The sequence below is a fragment of the Macrobrachium nipponense genome, chromosome 18, assembly GCF_015104395.2.
Source record: "Macrobrachium nipponense isolate FS-2020 chromosome 18, ASM1510439v2, whole genome shotgun sequence".
NCBI lineage: Eukaryota > Metazoa > Arthropoda > Malacostraca > Decapoda > Palaemonidae > Macrobrachium > Macrobrachium nipponense.
Window position 1 is genome coordinate 23,198,298 of NC_087211.1, and position 17,500 is coordinate 23,215,797.

At 38.0% G+C, this 17,500-nt stretch overlaps 1 protein-coding gene across 1 annotated transcript in view; it reads left to right on the forward strand.

Annotated features, from left to right (window-relative positions):
• LOC135196923 (protein eyes shut-like) overlaps positions 1-17,500 on the forward strand; it is an 88,263-nt gene that overhangs the window by 58,213 nt on the left and 12,550 nt on the right. Inside the window, exons 6-17 of the mRNA XM_064223760.1 lie at positions 2,979-3,092; positions 3,682-3,853; positions 4,071-7,182; positions 9,958-10,086; positions 11,806-11,999; positions 12,522-12,588; positions 14,037-14,198; positions 14,604-14,755; positions 15,121-15,257; positions 15,651-15,753; positions 16,886-17,025; positions 17,468-17,500. The exon at positions 17,468-17,500 is cut by the window's right edge and continues 141 nt beyond it. Coding sequence (XP_064079830.1) covers positions 2,979-3,092; positions 3,682-3,853; positions 4,071-7,182; positions 9,958-10,086; positions 11,806-11,999; positions 12,522-12,588; positions 14,037-14,198; positions 14,604-14,755; positions 15,121-15,257; positions 15,651-15,753; positions 16,886-17,025; positions 17,468-17,500 — 4,515 coding nt within the window. The remainder of the gene's footprint in view (positions 1-2,978; positions 3,093-3,681; positions 3,854-4,070; positions 7,183-9,957; positions 10,087-11,805; positions 12,000-12,521; positions 12,589-14,036; positions 14,199-14,603; positions 14,756-15,120; positions 15,258-15,650; positions 15,754-16,885; positions 17,026-17,467) is intronic.

The following is a 17,500-nucleotide window of genomic DNA, read 5'->3' on the forward strand; positions in this document are numbered from 1 at the left end:
TCTACATTTTATAGCGTCGACATATCGCCAGCGTCTCCCCCTGCAACCGATCCCCTAAGGCTGGTGTTGGTGTACTCAGTGATGTGCGTTTGGACGGGAGACATTTCTGGTTTTTGGTTTCAAGAAGATTTTGCCTCACTTCTGTGGCACAAAGCTTTCCAATTTCAATACGCCACTAAGAGCTTAGTTTAAGAGCTAACGCAGCATTTTTTTTAGTGTGATTCTTTTAAGTACAGCAGCACATTCTAGGAGGTGCTGTATTTGTATACACTTTGCAAATTATAATCAGAAAGCTCAGCTTCTGACCTAGAATGCTTTAGAATCGTAATCCTACTTTATTGAAAATTTTATCGGCCTATGTGTTAATTAAGTCAGAGAGCACGGCCAGCTGATTTCAAGAAACACGTAAACCTGGAATGTGAAAATATCCGTTTAATTGCTCTGGATGAAGGTCTATTAACGATAAAATGTTCTCTATCTTATTCCATCTTCCGCTCTACAGTCAAGTTTGTCGTCGCTTTATTCTTACCACACAGTTTATTTAAATTCAACAGATTTCACTGTTTTCAGTTTAAATTCTCTGATAAAACTGGATTGTTTAACAAGAAAAAAGAAACACTGAAATAAAAAGAGAAAATTATGCCATCTGATTTTTGGTGACAGAACGCCACAGTCTTCTTCTTCTTCTTCTTCTTCTTCTTCTTCTTCTTCTTCTTCTTCTTCTTCTTCTTCTTCTTATTATTTTTATTATTATTATTATTATTATTATTATTATTATTATTATTTTTTTTTTTTTTTTTTTTTTTGCTCTATCACAGTCCTCCAATTCGACTGGGTGGTATTTATAGTGTGGGGTTCCGGGTTGCATCCTGCCTCCTTAGGAGTCCATCACTCTTCTTACTATGTGTGCCGTTTCTAGGATCACACTCTTCTGCATGAGTCCTGGAGCTACTTCAGCCTCTAGTTTTTCTAGATTCCTTTTCAGGGATCTTGGATCGTGCCTAGTGCTCCTATGATTATGGGTACGATTTCCACTGGCATATCCCATATCCTTCTTATTTCTATTTTCAGATCTTGATACTTATCCAATTTTTCCCTCTCTTTCTCTTCAACTCTGGTGTCCCATGGTATTGCGACATCAATGAGTGATACTTTCTTCTTGACCTTGTCAATCAACGTCACGTCTGGTCTGTTTGCACGTATCACCCTATCCGTTCTGATACCATAGTCCCAGAGGATCTTTGCCTGATCGGTTTTCTATCACTCCTTCAGGTTGGTGCTCGAACCACTTATTACTGCAAGGTAGCTGATGTTTCTTGCACAGGCTCCAGTGGAGGGCTTTTGCTACTGAATCATGCCTCTTTTTGTACTGGTTCTGTGCAAGTGCCGGGCATTCACTTGCTATGTGGTTTATGGTTTCACTTTTCGTATTGCACTTCCTACATATGGGAGAGATGTTATTTCCGTCTATCGTACTTTGAACATACCTGGTTCTTAGGGCCTGATCTTGTGCCGCTGTTATCATTCCTTCGGTTTCCTTCTTTAGCTCTCCCCTCTGTAGCCATTGCCAATTGTCATCGCTGGCTAGTTCTTTAGTCTGTCTCATGTATTGTCCGTGCATTGGTTTGTTGTGCCAGTCCTCTGTTCTTTCTGTCTTTCTCCTGTCTCTGTATATTTCTGGGTCTTCGTCTACTTTTATTAGTCCTTCTTCCCATGCACTCTTTAGCCACTCGTCTTCACTGGTTTTCAGATATTGCCCCAGTGCTCTGTTTTCGATGTTGACGCAGTCCTCTATACTTAGTAGTCCTCTCCCTCCTTCCTTTCGTGTTATGTATAGTCTGTCCGTATTTGCTCTTGGGTGTAGTGCTTTGTGTATTGTCATATGTTTCCTGGTTTTCTGATCTATGCTGCGGAGTTCTGCCTTCGTCCATTCCACTATTCCTGCGCTGTATATGATTACTGGCACTGCCCATGTGTTTATGGCTTTTATCATATTTCCGGCGTTGAGTTTTGACTTGAGTATCGCCTTGAGTCTCTGCATATATTCTTTCCTGATCGTGTCCTTCATCTCTTGGTGTTTTATATCTCCTCCTTCCATTATTCCCAGGTATTTGTATCCTGTCTCATCTATGTGTTTGATGTTGCTCCCATCTGGTAGCTTTATCCCTTCAGTTCTCGTTACTTTGCCTTTTTGTATGTTGACTAAGGCGCATTTTTCTATTCCAAACTCCATCCTGATGTCCCCAGATACAATCCTTACAGTCTGGATTAGGGTATCTATTTCCTTGATGCTCTTACCATACAGCTTGATGTCGTCCATGAACATCAGATGGTTGATTCTGTTTCCTCTTTTCTTGAGTTGGTACCCGGCATCCATCTTCTGTAGTACTTTTGTCATGGGAATCATGGCTACTACGAAGAGTAGTGGGGACAGTGAGTCGCCCTGGAAGATCCCTCTCCTGATATTAACCTCTGCTAGTCTTATTCCAGAGCTTGTAAGTATTGTATTCCAGTTGCGCATTGTATTTTTGAGGAAGCTGATGGTATTTTCCTCTGCCCCATATATTTTCAGGCATTCTATTAGCCATGTGTGAGGTATCATGTCGAAGGCTTTCTTATAGTCTATCCATGCCATGCTTAGGTTGGTTTTCCTTCTCCTACTGTTCTTCATTACCATTTTGTCTATCAGGAGCTGGTCTTTTGTGCCCCTACACTTCCTTCTGCAGCCTTTCTGTTGGTGGGGGATGGTGTTTGTCTCCTCTAGGTAGTTGTATAGCCTTTCACTGATGATACCTGTTAGTAACTTCCATTATCATTATTAATTATTATTATTATATTATTATTATTCATTATTATTATTATTATTTATTATTATTATGATTATTATTATTATTATTATTATTATTATTATTATTATTATTATTATTATTATTATTCGTTTATCGGTGTACTTACATTTGTTCGTTTTCCTTCTTCAGGATGGCAAGGAAGGTGGTGCGCCAAAGATGTCGACGAGTGTCTGACGACCCCGTGTTACAACGCAGGCGTTTGTATCAACACGCCAGGCAGCTTTGCTTGCGCTTGTCAGTTCGGTTGGTAATGGTCGTTACGGTTGGAATCAGGTTGATTCGGCTGGTAATGTAGAAATCAGATTATGAAAGTCACGAAGTTACGAATTTTTTTTAAAATCTTGAGAGAGTGAGGGAGATAGAGCTTTAGTAACGGAATTGCCCACTTCTAGATATAGAAGCCTCACAAGAGAGAGAGAGAGAGAGAGATTCTTTAAGATCCATGAAACTTTTAATTAGATGTTACCGTAATTTGGATCGAGTCTGGATCTGTATGCAGTATGTTTAATTCTCTGTAGCTTTTGTCACAAACGTGCATTGTAAGAAAGTTGTTTTCGAATGACAAAGGGCGCAAATTTTTTGGGTAACTATGCTAAAAGTGTCAAGATACTCTCTTTAGTGGAGTTTTGTAGCACTTGCTTTCATGAGACATAGTCTTATAAATTGGATCAGTAGTAACACTCATGTTATACTGATGGTTTCATATATCAGATATGTTTCTGTGATAAGAATTTGTTACACGAAAACATGCAAATAGTCTTCGCCAGGTCTCACTCGTATTTCATTCGCTTACCAGTGTAGATGACCTTTAATTTTGAAATTTCTGAACCAGGCTACACAGGGGATCTGTGTGAGGAGGCTGTAGTATTCTGTGAAGATAGTCCCTGCGAGAATGGAGCCCTCTGTGTCATGGAAAATAATAATGCTACTTGCTACTGTGTGCCTGATTACCACGGATCTAAGTGCCATCTTCAGTACAATGACTGCCTTCCTTATGCCCCCAGGTAATTTTCAGACATAGCCATTTTGCAAAATAAAAAAACTGAGTAGAGCTTTAGTGTTATAATGTGCTTTTGGCACCCTTGTAAGCGTGCAACATAACTGAATTATTTCAAGGTTGATGCAAGAACTGGCAAATTTTCTGCTTTCAGTTTTATTTTATTCCTGTATGATGATTATTGTGATCACAGATTTTGCTGATTCATTTTTACTTTGTTTCAGGTGCTTGAACGGAGGCACTTGCATAGATGGTGTGGACAGTTTCCGCTGCAGTTGCCCTAGTTCTGCTTCAGGGGAACTCTGCCAGTGCATTACAACATCAGATGGTCTAGACTGCGACCCTCTTCCGTCATGGTATGATGGAAAACCCTTTGAGCCAATTGATGATACTAAGGATCTCTTTCCACACTGGTTCAATGTTAGCAAGCCAAAGAATGGTACTGATGGAACATGGGAAGTTGACCTTAGCATCATCCCCACAGCCACTATGGATTTCATACCTTACGCAACAAGTGCCTCGAGTTTATTTGATTTTTTCTATGCAAGTGATGAGGTGACTCCTAGCTATGATTTTAGGACGAGTATTTTTCTATCGACAGTAAGGGAACCGAAAGATTTCCCGTCGTTGTCTTCTGTTCTTAGTGCCAAAGAGTTGCCTTCTGTCTCGCCAACATTCACTGCCAGTGTGCCTTATGCTTCAGATGATTATTATTCTGCTTCCATTCTCCCCTACCCCAGCTTTTACCAACCTACCGTGGTATGGAGTGAATCTATCGTGACTACTCCCCTTTTTCCCTCCGAGAGTTTCTTTCTGTCAACAGTTATGTGGAGTGAGTCTTATAAAGTGGAAACAACGCCAGTGCTTCCGGACTTAGCTTCCTCAACAGCTTTTGAAGTTGAATTTCCATCTGTGTTTTCAGAATATTTTATGACATCAACATCACTGCCAGACATAGAAGCAACTAAGGTGCTTGAAGAACCTTACTCAACACCTTCACCTGAGATTCTTTCAATGTCTCTTGTGTCAGATTTCGACGTGAGTACGCCTACTTTTACTCTTCCAGTAGTTCCCCTTGAGCCTACGCCTGTGTTGAGTGTTGTTAGTAGCTCGCTAGATATTGTCCCGTCTGTCTTCGTAGATGTAACTGCTTACCCTACAATCAGTCTCTATGACAACATAACCTATAGACCTGAGGAGGAAACTCTTGAAACTGAGGAACCTGTAGCCACTACTCCCCTAATGCCAACATATGATAATGAGACAATCAGTGTAGAAGATACCATTAGTGTAACTACTGAAGGTGTTAAAACAACATTAGTGCCTGAAAATGAGACAGAAATATATGTATACATTGACAATGCAACAGAAGTGATTTCGACAAAAGATAATAGAACTATAGCTTCTGAGTACCCTGGTGTGTCTACTACAGCTTACATTCCAATAGATAGCGCAAACTTTACTGGTACAGAAGAACCTATGACGACAGAGGTTTCAGTGCTTGATGTGAATGTCACAGATAAGAAATTAGACGAAGTTAGTACAACTAGTATTTCAGTTGATTTTGTTGATTTGTCAACAGCTTTGCCTTTGCCAACGCCTGATGATGGTTATATTCTCAATGTTACGACTACAGATAGCATTACTGTTTTTTCTAACGTTACATTTGAGGAAGGGCTCGTGACTCCTCTTAATGAGACAGGGATAGACACAAAAACAGAAATAACTCTGTCGCCAATTACAGAATCATATAACTTCACGGTAACAGATGAGGAAGCATATGGTGTAGATAATGTCACTTCTATCCCACTTGATGGTTATAATGAAACAGTCACGGTACCACCAGATTTGGTAACACCTTACACTGAAACAGTCACGGTACCACCTGATTTATTAATATATAACAAAACATTTACTTCAACCCCAGAATCTGTGACACCATACAACGCAACAATTACAGTACAACCAGACTTAGGATACACTCTCGATATGAATCAGACTTTAGATTCAACACAGGTTACTGATAATACAACATTAGTGTATACTGATTCATTTACTTCCGTTTTTGGTAATATGTCAACTGTAACTACTGAACGAGCATATTCACCAGAGATTTCAACAAGGGAAACAGTGTTGCCAAATATCTCGAGTTCAGTAGATACTACACAAGAGTCATCCTCCACAAGTCCTGTGCCAGTTTACAATGTATCTGCAACTGACGCAACTCCTTTTAATGCTACAGATATGGTCACCACTGACAGAGATTACTTTACAGGAGACATCTTTGATTATAATATAACTTCTGCAACAGAAGTCAGTGATTTAGGAACGGTTGCGACAAACTTCACTACATTAATCAGTACATTATTCACTACAGACATTCCAGTGCAAAATGACTCATTTACAACGGAACATGTAACAATAGGTGTTTCTCTTGAGGCAGATGATAAGACATCTAATGACTCAGTCACTACAGATCTGGCTGGTGCTAATGACACAGTTTCTTTTACAACATCTATTTCAAGTACAACGACAGATACCATAGGATATACTGAATATCCTTTACTCAATGATACCATAGCAACACAAGTTTTCCCAGAAAAAGAGACCCCAGATTCTTTGACAGTGACACAGCCTACAGCCATAACAGTCAGTCAGCCAGCAACAGAATTAACCAAGGACATTGAGTCCAATTTAACAAGTGAATCTCCACAACCCACGGTCATAGAGACAATGAATATCACAGAAGTAACATCATCAACAAAGTATGTGGATGTTGATCAAGTTGACTTTAGCACTGTTACGTCCATTCTAAATGTGACAGTCACAGATGAGAAATCTTTGCATGACACAAGTACTGTTGACACAACAGACTTAACGTCATCTACTGCCACAGCAGTTTCCATTATACCCCCAGAAGTGCCTCTAGTTCCATCTGATACAACGGTATCACCAGAAAACAGAACTTCCTTTGTGGAGGGCACTGAAACCGATATGTCGGGTAGTCCTACTTCTGTTTCCCTCACCACCTTGTTTCCTGATACAACTTTGCAGAGACCAGAGACTGAGAAACCAGATGGAGATCTGTTTCCTACAATTGCTACAGAAATTGAAGAGCCGGACCAGACGGGGAGCCCCAGCAAGAAAGATCCAGTGTTCGATACAACACCTCTGTCTCCAGGGGCAACTAGACCTACCGGAAGAGATAATGCAACTGGCATCTCTCCTCCCACTCCTGAAGGAACTGCTGAAACTCCCAGCGGTGACTCTGCAGTGTGTGGGTCTTCGTACTGCCTCAACGGTGGAACTTGTGTTGTCATTGATGGCCATTCAATAGTAAGTCTTTGTTCTCTTCAAATCATGGGATTCTTTAAAAATGTTCGTTTATATAGAGGTTCAGTGCTACTTCTCTACAGATGCTCATTTCAAAACTTGTGTAAGGGGGCCAACCAAATGGCGTAAATAACTGGAATATTGTAGTATTTTGTCTTTTAACGTGAACATTTAACGTTTGGCAAATAACGGGTATTAAGATTAATTAACGTTTTGTCACAGAGGTTAATTTAGATCACTGAGTTTTTAATGTCTTGAGTGTTTATTTTCAGTTTACTAATTAATGGGAGAGGTCTAAATATATTTTCACTAATTATGTTGGGGACTGTTGTCTTAGCATTTTACGCTTGTACTCTTTGTTTGTTATGCTTTTGCAAGCTTGTATGTTTGTGTATAGCCGTCTGGGTTTCATGCGTGTGTCTGTGATTGCGCATCTTAATTTTTTTGTTTTTTGCATCATGAAAGGAAAAAGAAAGCACTGAATCTAAAATCTTTCTTGGTATTTGATCTGCGTTTATAAAACTAAGTAAAGAAACGTGCTGTACCTGTATAATACAATAGTGGTCAGTAAATTTTCATTTCGATTGCCCCACCATATGCAAGTCTGGTAAATTTGCACATCTGTAATGGCTATCCCGACCAGCAATTACCAACTCACTCTTAAACAGGAACAGAGTTACAGGTCCACAATGAATTTCCCTTACTTATGATATATATTATTATATATATATATATATATATATATATATATATATATATATATATATATATATATATATATATATATATATGAACTGATGATTTCCGCAAATATCTGAACGAATATGGTAATTCAGCGAGCGTCACGGCCCTCATACATTCCAATGATTCCCTTTTATTGTTGAGTATTTCAGGATACCTGACGAGACGAAAAACTTACATGGAAACGTTAGCTGTATATTATGGTAACACTGTAATATGTTACAGTTACACAGATGGAGCAAAGGAATGCAATCCAAATGATCTCCCACTTGCCATTTTCATAAGGAATGTTTGTACAGAATAAAAATGATTATAGCGAAGCCTATGAACAGTAGATAGTAAGAGTAATAAAATCAGTGATCTAAGAAGAAAAGTAAGCGCTTCAAAGATGGCGCTATAACTGAAAGTCTGAAAGCACGAAAGATAATGATATTAGTGAAGGCTTATTTTCTTCCTCCTAAATCAACTTATTGATTATTTTCGTACCTAATTCAAGGGGTGCGAGGCAGGAAGGGAGGTAGTTGAACCTACGTCGCTAGTCCGAAAATTCGATTGAATCGAAGAAGCGACAGATGCTTCATATACGATAATATCACTAAGCTACGGAATTACAGTAAGTCGAGCGCCAACACGGTGAAGATAGACCTGCGTTTTGACCATCACGTGACTGCATTTCGTAAACGTTCACTTATCAAAGGAAGTCTGTCCTGCGACGATTCACTTCGTAAATTTCTGTGAAGATTATTTTAAGTCTTTTTTGAGTCTTCGGGGAAAATTACGATTTTCAATGGTGATCGAGCACCCCTCTAGACATTTATTATTTTGTTTCACAATAGCTGTTGCTTTGCATTGGCTTTTATCCTTCTCCTTTATGTAACTCGGACTCCACTGCTGATAACGACATTTTTTACATGAAGCAGATTCCATAATCATAAATAGGTAGTTAACGGCTTATTTATGCCGGATATGAACTAAAAATTATCAATATAGGTTCTGCCTTCATTCTATTATTATGCCTTTAATTCTGCCTTTGTTGTATTATGATTATTCTTTGCTTGGTTTTCTGTATATTACGAATTGTACTTACATTTTATGATTCACTTGATGATGCCTTAGAATCTTTCAGCTGTCTCTTTTGAGATGTAATCTATGTATATAAATCAGGATAATTTAAAAATTAAATCATAACGAGGGAGTGCGTTTCCCATTTCTTGAGGGGGATCGAATTCTGGGACGGCTATACAAAACTTGCAGCTTGTTGAATTATTGGAAAATCGTTTGAAAGAACATCGATGAAGGGAAATGTTGCCTAAAAGGCTTGTGTGAGATGTTGCGATCAATGGAACAGACTCAAAACATAGAAATAACCATCGTGAATGTTGGAGTCTATGTGTTTTCATTGAAGTCAAGGCTTGTTAATGTACAGTTCTTGAAAAGCAAACATTAGTTTAGCAAATTTCGATCTGTGTTCAAAAGACTTGAGATTAAAGGATATGAACTGGAGAGCAATTGATGATTGGAAATGTAGTAAAGGGTCGTCATTATCCACTTATTAATATTAAATGAAAATAAAGTTTGGCACATATCTATCCAGTAACTAATAGACCCAATAACCTTTGCTACTGGTAAACACTCCTATTCATATGTATGTTTCTAATACAATTATCTAATAGATATTTTTTCTTGTAATGTTGATAGCGTAAATACAAGCTCTCATTTTTATGCAGCTGTATATAGCACTATATATTTGTCATGCAAATTTAGACATTTTTCTCTAAAGTCATATTTTTAATAATATTTCTGACAAATAATCTTGATACATCGCCTTATGAATGGCCCCGAAGAGGTACTAGCTCTGACATGATTTTATATATATAAATATATATATATATATATATATATATATATATATATATATATATATATATATATATATATATATATATATAGGGTTAAAAGCTAATTTCTACATAACATTAACTTCACTGAACTTGAACTTGAATTCTTTTAATAATTTAGTTAACTTTTTATCTCTAGTGTCAGTGTGCCTTCAACTACAAAGGCGCCTACTGCGAGTTGTACTTCTACATCCACAAGCCTTACTTCGTCGGAGCCTCCTACTTAGGTGTGGACGTCGGTAGAATGTCCTTGAGGGAAGGTGTTCAGGTAATATGAGAGTTTATTCGTATATATATATATATATATATATATTTATATATATATATATATATATATATATATATATATATATATATATATGTGTATTATATAATACGTGTATATATATATATATATATATTATATATATATATATATATATATATATATATATATATATATGCTTTCAGTTAATTTTAATGTCATTTCATAACTTTTTCATCACAGAGAACTTCATGAACACTTTTTCTTCATCATGAATTTTTCATAATTTAGCATCACAGACGCAGGCTAATGAAAATAAGATGAACTCACAAATGTAAAAGGAAATTCAGTATTTTTCGTGAGTTACTGATATAAGTCAAATTGCTTGTGTTAACCCATAATGTATTGAGTTTCCAAGGAAAAGTCAGCAGACGTCGTAAGCCTTCCTGTCAGGGTATGCTGCGTAGTGCTACACTCTTTCCGTTGAAATAACGGTCGAGATGGTAGTTCCTGACAGTAAGGACTTTGCGTAGGACCCCGAGTCGAAGATCTACATGAATTATAGTGTACTACTGGTACCGCACCAGCCCCAGTTTTTTTTTTTTTTTTTTTTTTTTTTCCCATGCCCCTAGGTTAGGTCAGGGTAGGTTGTTTTAGGTTAGGTTAGTTCATAGGAGTAAGCTGTAGGTCATTTGGGTGTTGGATACGTATTTTCGAGAAGATTCTGTGGTTAGCTTTTAAAATAATATGGCTTCCCGCTAATTCAGGGAAGGGCTGGTAGGTACTCTGTTACAGTTTGGGAATATGCTTCCGGGGCCAGATGATGGCAACCATAACCATTGGGATTATTATCCGTAGATTATTGTTATTACACCTTAGGAAATATATATGGATGTAAATTTCCTTTTATTTCATTGATTTCAAATTCAGACAATTGCGGTCTTGTTGAATGAAGATCTAAAGAGCAAAGACATCTCACTTCCCACTTGCTATGCTAAGGAGGATATCAAAAGCACGAAGAAAGACATAAAGAGAGATCTCCAGAATACGGATTCTTGTATCTGGTGCCAATTCTCAAATTACTAATCCTATGAACACTTCTACTATTGCTCTTGTTATCTTGTTAGCGGCTGCGATTCGAGATTCTGAAGTCTCAATTCAAAACAGATTTCTGTAATTCAGTCAGTTTGCGCAAACAACGTTCCTTGTCTTGCAAGGATGATAACACAGCTGTGAAACATTTTCATAGTTAAAAGAATGAAGATGAAATCTATATTGAATTTTACATTTATGTTCAGTAGAACCTGGTTTAAACAAATAAATGCTTCGGCTGGGTCATTCACTTGCTGTTCACAGGGTTTGATGAACTGGCTGGATGATTGTATTTACAGCTTTTGAAGTAAAATAAGTACCTATATTTCATAAATAATTATGCCAGCTATTGATAGGTATATACATGCTAACTCATCGTTGTTATCAGCTGATATGAAGCAACAAAATACGACTCATAATCTTTCATCAGTTAAGAGGCGGACCTATCATTGGCTTCTATGTGATTTCCAACGTTTTTTTTTCTATTCTCATGTTTGTTCGTGTTTTCCTTGGGCTCAGGCAGCCTAATGGAATCAGTGTCACTTTCCGATGACATTGTTTCAAAGAGAAAATACGAGGGAACACCCATTCAAATATCTGACTGGTGGAAGAAAGAAAAACCTTCTAATATTCCTCAAAATGTCTCCTCAGGTTTATGTCCAGTTCACATCTCAAAGTGCCAACGGACTGGTTGCTTACAGCGAAGGTCCCGGAGACGTCTTCTTCATGCTTCTTCTGAGGAACTCCCTTCTGCAGTTCGTCTTTTCCTGCGGACTCCAGACAGTGTCGTTCCTCCAGGGAAACGAGAAGCTCTCGAGGAACTTTCGCACCGATGTCTCCGTCAGGTAGGGACGGAGGGCGAAGGGGAAAAATGGGTAGTGAGCAAGGGATCACACCTGCTTGGGATTAAATGGTATGCAGTTATTTGAAAAGTCTTTCATTTTCAAGTCAAATGGGTTTCATTCGATTCAAACACTTCACAGGTGTCACACTTTTGACCTCGACTGTTTGCATTATTTTTAGGGAGAAATGAACCCGAAAATTATCATTCTTTTTGTACACAAAATGATCTTAACAGCACTCCGTGCACTAAGTTTATTTATTGATATCATAATTAAAATTAAAGTAAATCGCATTTTGAATTGTAAAAAATCGCGCTTCTCTTCATTTTTATCAGTGATTTGTTGGGCTGACCAATTTAGAAGTGAAACTCCAGAATTTCCAAAGCATTATTATGTTCTCGTAGCAAAGGTTTCACAGAAATGATTAGTAGATGATGAAATTGGCTAATTGTGACCATCTTCTGTAGCAACCTGTTCATTTAAGCTTGAATTTCATTTGACCACTGGTTCTTTTCGTGACTCCAGGATGTGGTGGACGCCTTACATTGCAGACGTGCCGTGGGGTTCAGGCAAGTGCAGCGCCTCTCTTCAGGTGAGACCTTATGACAGATTGTACCGTTTTATATAAAATAGTTATTATATATTCCACCATATGCTGTTTCCCATAACAAGGGGTGGTATCCGAGAGGAGACAAGACAGTGAGCACTGGCAAGCAACATTAGCTAACATGCACACTGTGTACTCTTGAAGCTGCACTCACCCTCAAGACTTTTCCTTTTCATTACCTCTTCCACTCCATCTCTCCAGGACCTTATAGGTGTTCCTTCCGTCTGTCCTCTCAAAAGCTCCAGATCACACACTTTTCACCAACATAACGCCCTCCATTCTAACCGCATGACTGAACGTCGTAAAAAGTCTGATCTGTCCTTTCTCCGTTACAAGGCCCCTTGACACCTCTGTATATCTCCACATTTTTCACCTTTTGAACTCTTAAGTTACAAATATTAAACAAACGATATTCACCTCAACAGCTTCAACCTGCATTTAATATATAATTTTCATAAAGTTGAGTTGGCTGACCATTCCCTTCATATATCCTCCTTGGCTTCTGTAGACACTCCAAGTCTCCTCCCAAGCTTTTGCACGCAGTTCCTGCCACCTGCCTTGTTTCTCTCATACCTCATCTTGCCACTTTTCATTGTATTGCCTCCTAAACATCCATGTGAATCATCCACAAGAGGCATTGCACCGTCGTCCTGTTTTCCATTTAGCCTCAACTTTTCCACTTTCACATCATTTCAAACTGTTTCATCAGTTTCTGCCGTTTCTCTTTACTGTCCCCAGTTTGCACCCCACTCCATAGGACCTTTCTGTGACTTCTTGCATCATTCCACCCATAGAAATATTAAACAGCCGTGAAGACGTAACTTACTCTTATCTCCGGTTCACTTACGCAGCAACCCATCTGCTTTCTTATTTACATTATTAATTGGTTTGTTTCGATGTTTAACGGTGTTAATCACTCTAAGTTAATTACCTTATAGGCTATACATCTTCAACACCCTTAACACTGCCTCCCTTTTTCTAGGTGTGTGTGTTCCCCACAAAGCTTTCTCCTTTTACTGTCCAAATTCTCACTGTTTCATGAAAGAACTCAACGCATCTTCTGTCTTGTCTGAAACCACTTTATTCTTCCTTATCAACCGTTCTGTAAGTTTTCTTATTTTCTCACTAAAAATACTACCATACACTTTTCTTTGTTATGTCGTCTCCGCGATTCGCACTGTCTCATCTTTCACATTTACCCTTATGCAAATGTGTGTGTACATATATATGTGTATTTATGGGTATTTCCGTCGCCATTTATGTATGTATTTATGTATTCGAATACGCATGACTTGATACACAGACGGCATACTTCAGTCATTGTGTATTTGATGAGGGTGTTAACTTGTTTGGGTGTCAATGTGTACTGATGCAATACTAAAGTATTTCGACCCTCCGTTCCCCTACTCCATTCATTTTAACCTGACTCCCAGGTCAACGACACCGCTCCAATATACAGCGAGCAGAGATCATCCTCGTCAACGGTGCTCTTAGGAATACTGTACCTGGGAGGGCTGCCCTCCTTCTATTCCTCTCCTCTTGTTGTCAAGGCAGGGTTTCTACCAAGACTACATGGTTGCATTTCCATTCTAGAGGTGAGAAGTTCCGATAGAGTAGAAATCTTGGGTAATGTTAGTGTTTTACCTTCATTTCCTGTATGACACTTTTCACGGATATTTGTTAAATGTACTGTACATGCATTAGATTTATATATGAGTATACTCATTTATATTTCTGTTTCACGGATAGATCCAGTTCAATGAAAAAAGATCACCATAATATCCATATCCATCAGGAAATTGCCCATGAGTGTTATACTTTAAAGGAGAGGAATTTTAATTTAAGCCATTATGCACTCCAAATAAAAAAGTATATAAACTTCAAATTCTCATTCATCACGTCGGAAAAATAAGAATGAGTCTACTAGTATATAGTTTGCTCTTCCCTCATCCACAATGTCATTCAATCACTTTCAAGTCCTTTACACAATCTCTGTTTAGGTTAATGGCGTTGAGGTAGACACTTGGGTCTCAGCAGTGTCCGGCGAAGGGGTTCAGGAGTGTGGTTCTGCCCTGTGTCCTCCAGGATCTTGCAGGAACGGAGGTTCCTGCATACCTGGTCCTGCCTTCTGGAGTTGCAGTTGTCCTCCAGGGTAAGTGTCCAAGTTGACACTATGACTGCAGATTGTCAAGTGCCCCCAAAACCAAGTTACGAATTGGTATAGAGTAAAAAGTATGCAATTAGTATCAAGGAGACATGGAAATCCACACCATTCAAAAACTTTTCTTTCAATTTTCGAACAATATCCTATAGTTGATACTTAAAGACCAAGACACTCTCGTTCACCTTTGCCAGGAAGCTATTGCACTGTTGCTGCGTGAAATGTGATGAATTTATACTGATTCAAGAAAACTCCAGGGTGACGAGTTTGATCTCACAACAACGCTGATTGACACATGCATTATCTCATGAGTGATTCATCACTTTTTTCCCTGTTTCGTTTTATGGAACTCACAGATATCACGGAGAACTGTGTGAGAGAGGAGAGTGTATGGAGGGTCAAGGATGCAACTCTGGCCGGTGTGTACCCAGCGAGTCTTCTGTCTCCCTTTGTCTGTGCCCACAACATCGTCACGGGTTGTATTGTGAACTTGGTAAGTTTTCTGGTTGAATTTGATTAAGCCTTATAAAACATGTAGTATATTAGTCATGGTGTGAAATATATTGAGCATTTTATGAGAAAGAAATGGCAATTTCCTTTTATTCTAATGGCAAATCTGGGATTTTAGTGAGTGTGCTGAAACTGATGCCAAAGTTGTTCAGTTCATTTTATTGCCTTAATACCAAGCTTTAACTTACCTTAGGAGCCCGTTTTATTACCTTGTCGACTTCATTGTAGCGTCTAAAGATTATCTATAGATTCTCCTTGCAAGACAAACTCTGTTACCTTGTACCGTCTGTTGCTTATGAATGTTTATTCATAAAGTATCTTGAAATTTAGATGGGCAGAGGAGGCTGTCTGATTTAAATATCTTTCTTTCATTTAGAGCGCGTGGTGGAAAGGCCCTCGTACTCCGGCACAGTGCAAGGCTACAGCTCGTACTCGGTCTACAGGCTTGAGTACGATACAACGCACAGCCTCGCCCTCAAGTATGATCCAGATAAGTTGTTTCTTGCTTTTTTTATATATGAAAGATGGGTGTTCAGCAGTCGTTTCCAGTTGTCCCTGCTTCGAAAGATGAGGCATTTGCTCTTATGAGAGGAATCACTAACATTAAAAAAATCACGTGATTAAAAGCTGTTCATCATTTTAGGGAACGATTGAGAGATCTTTCACAAAATTCTTCCTCCTGTATGAGATATAAGTTGTGCCCTCTTAATGTGGCATTTTGATAAAGTTATATCTACAAGAGATTAACAGTAGGAGTGTGGGAGTTGGACCGTGTTTGCCTGAATCAGAGATATACATCTCGAAGCCTTAATCCAAAATCCGCATAAGTTTTCTTTATTTTCTTGTCCCTACAGAGTTGTTTCCATTCTCGTGTTCGTTTTGTCTCCACAGAAAAGTGAGAAATTGTTTAATTTTTGCCGGATCCCACGGCATTTGGATCACGAACTTAAACTCATGTAAATTCTTATAATTCTGATTGGTTAGTAAGTTATTTCAGAAGCCTTAATCGGGAAAATATCTCTGATGCCATCACGTTTGATAGTTTGTTTGTAAGATTCAAAGTTAAAAACCAGACGTGATGTCAATGCAATTTCATCAAAGCTCCCTCGAGATATTTCAGTAGTCCAAAGTTTTTCATTTTATCCATCTTAAGAATTTTTCAGAGGTTTTCAATCAGTTTCCTGGTAGAGGGAAGCACTGTAGAATTTCACACACACACACACACACACACACACACACACACACACACACATATATATATATAAATATATATATATATTTTATATATATATATATATATATATATATATATATAATATATATATATATATATATATATATATATAGATATATATATATATATATATATATATATATATATATATATATTATATATGTGTGTGTGTATATATATATGTAATGCATATATATAATGTATATATATATATATATATATATATATATATATATATTATATGTGTGTGTGTGTGTGTGTGTGTGTGTGTGTGTGTATGTATATGTATATGCGTCTTGTGTGATGAAAATGAATAATAGTTTATTTCCTAGTAGAGTCTAATTTGAAGATTGCTGACCTTCCCCGATCTTTGGCAGGTTGCACTTCACGACTCGGGCCCTGCAACAGATAGGCCTCCTCGCCTATCTGGGGAATCCAGTCCGAAGTGCCTGCCAGGACTTCCTGGCTCTGAGCCTCGTTCGCGGGCATCTCATGTTGACCTGGGATCTCGGAGCAGGTCAGGATTTGTTTGTCATCATATCATGCTGACATTAAGCGTTGTAGTGAATAATTTATAACCTCTGCAATTAGATTGTCTCGTTCTGCAGAATGTCAAAGGCTGATGAATACCAAAATGATTTGGATTTCTTGAGTTGAAAATGAAAACCTGAACTTGTAGAATTACAGGTAGCAGTAAAGCAACATTTGAACAAAATATGCTTTTTAATTTATTTATATATAATTTTCAATCTTTAACAATACTATTTTTAGAGTAAATATCAACTACTTCACAAACTGCTCAGAATTATGTAGCTGCTGCTAAAAAAATTGGATAAATGCAGAGCATAGAATTAAGCAGAATATTGATGATGGAAAGCAAGATGTTCATATTTTTCAAATTTGTGTATGCTTGAGGAAGACATGACTTCCTACCAACCGGTCTTCCACTTTTGTTATAGGACCACGCCGTATAATGACGCCATTGCCTCTAG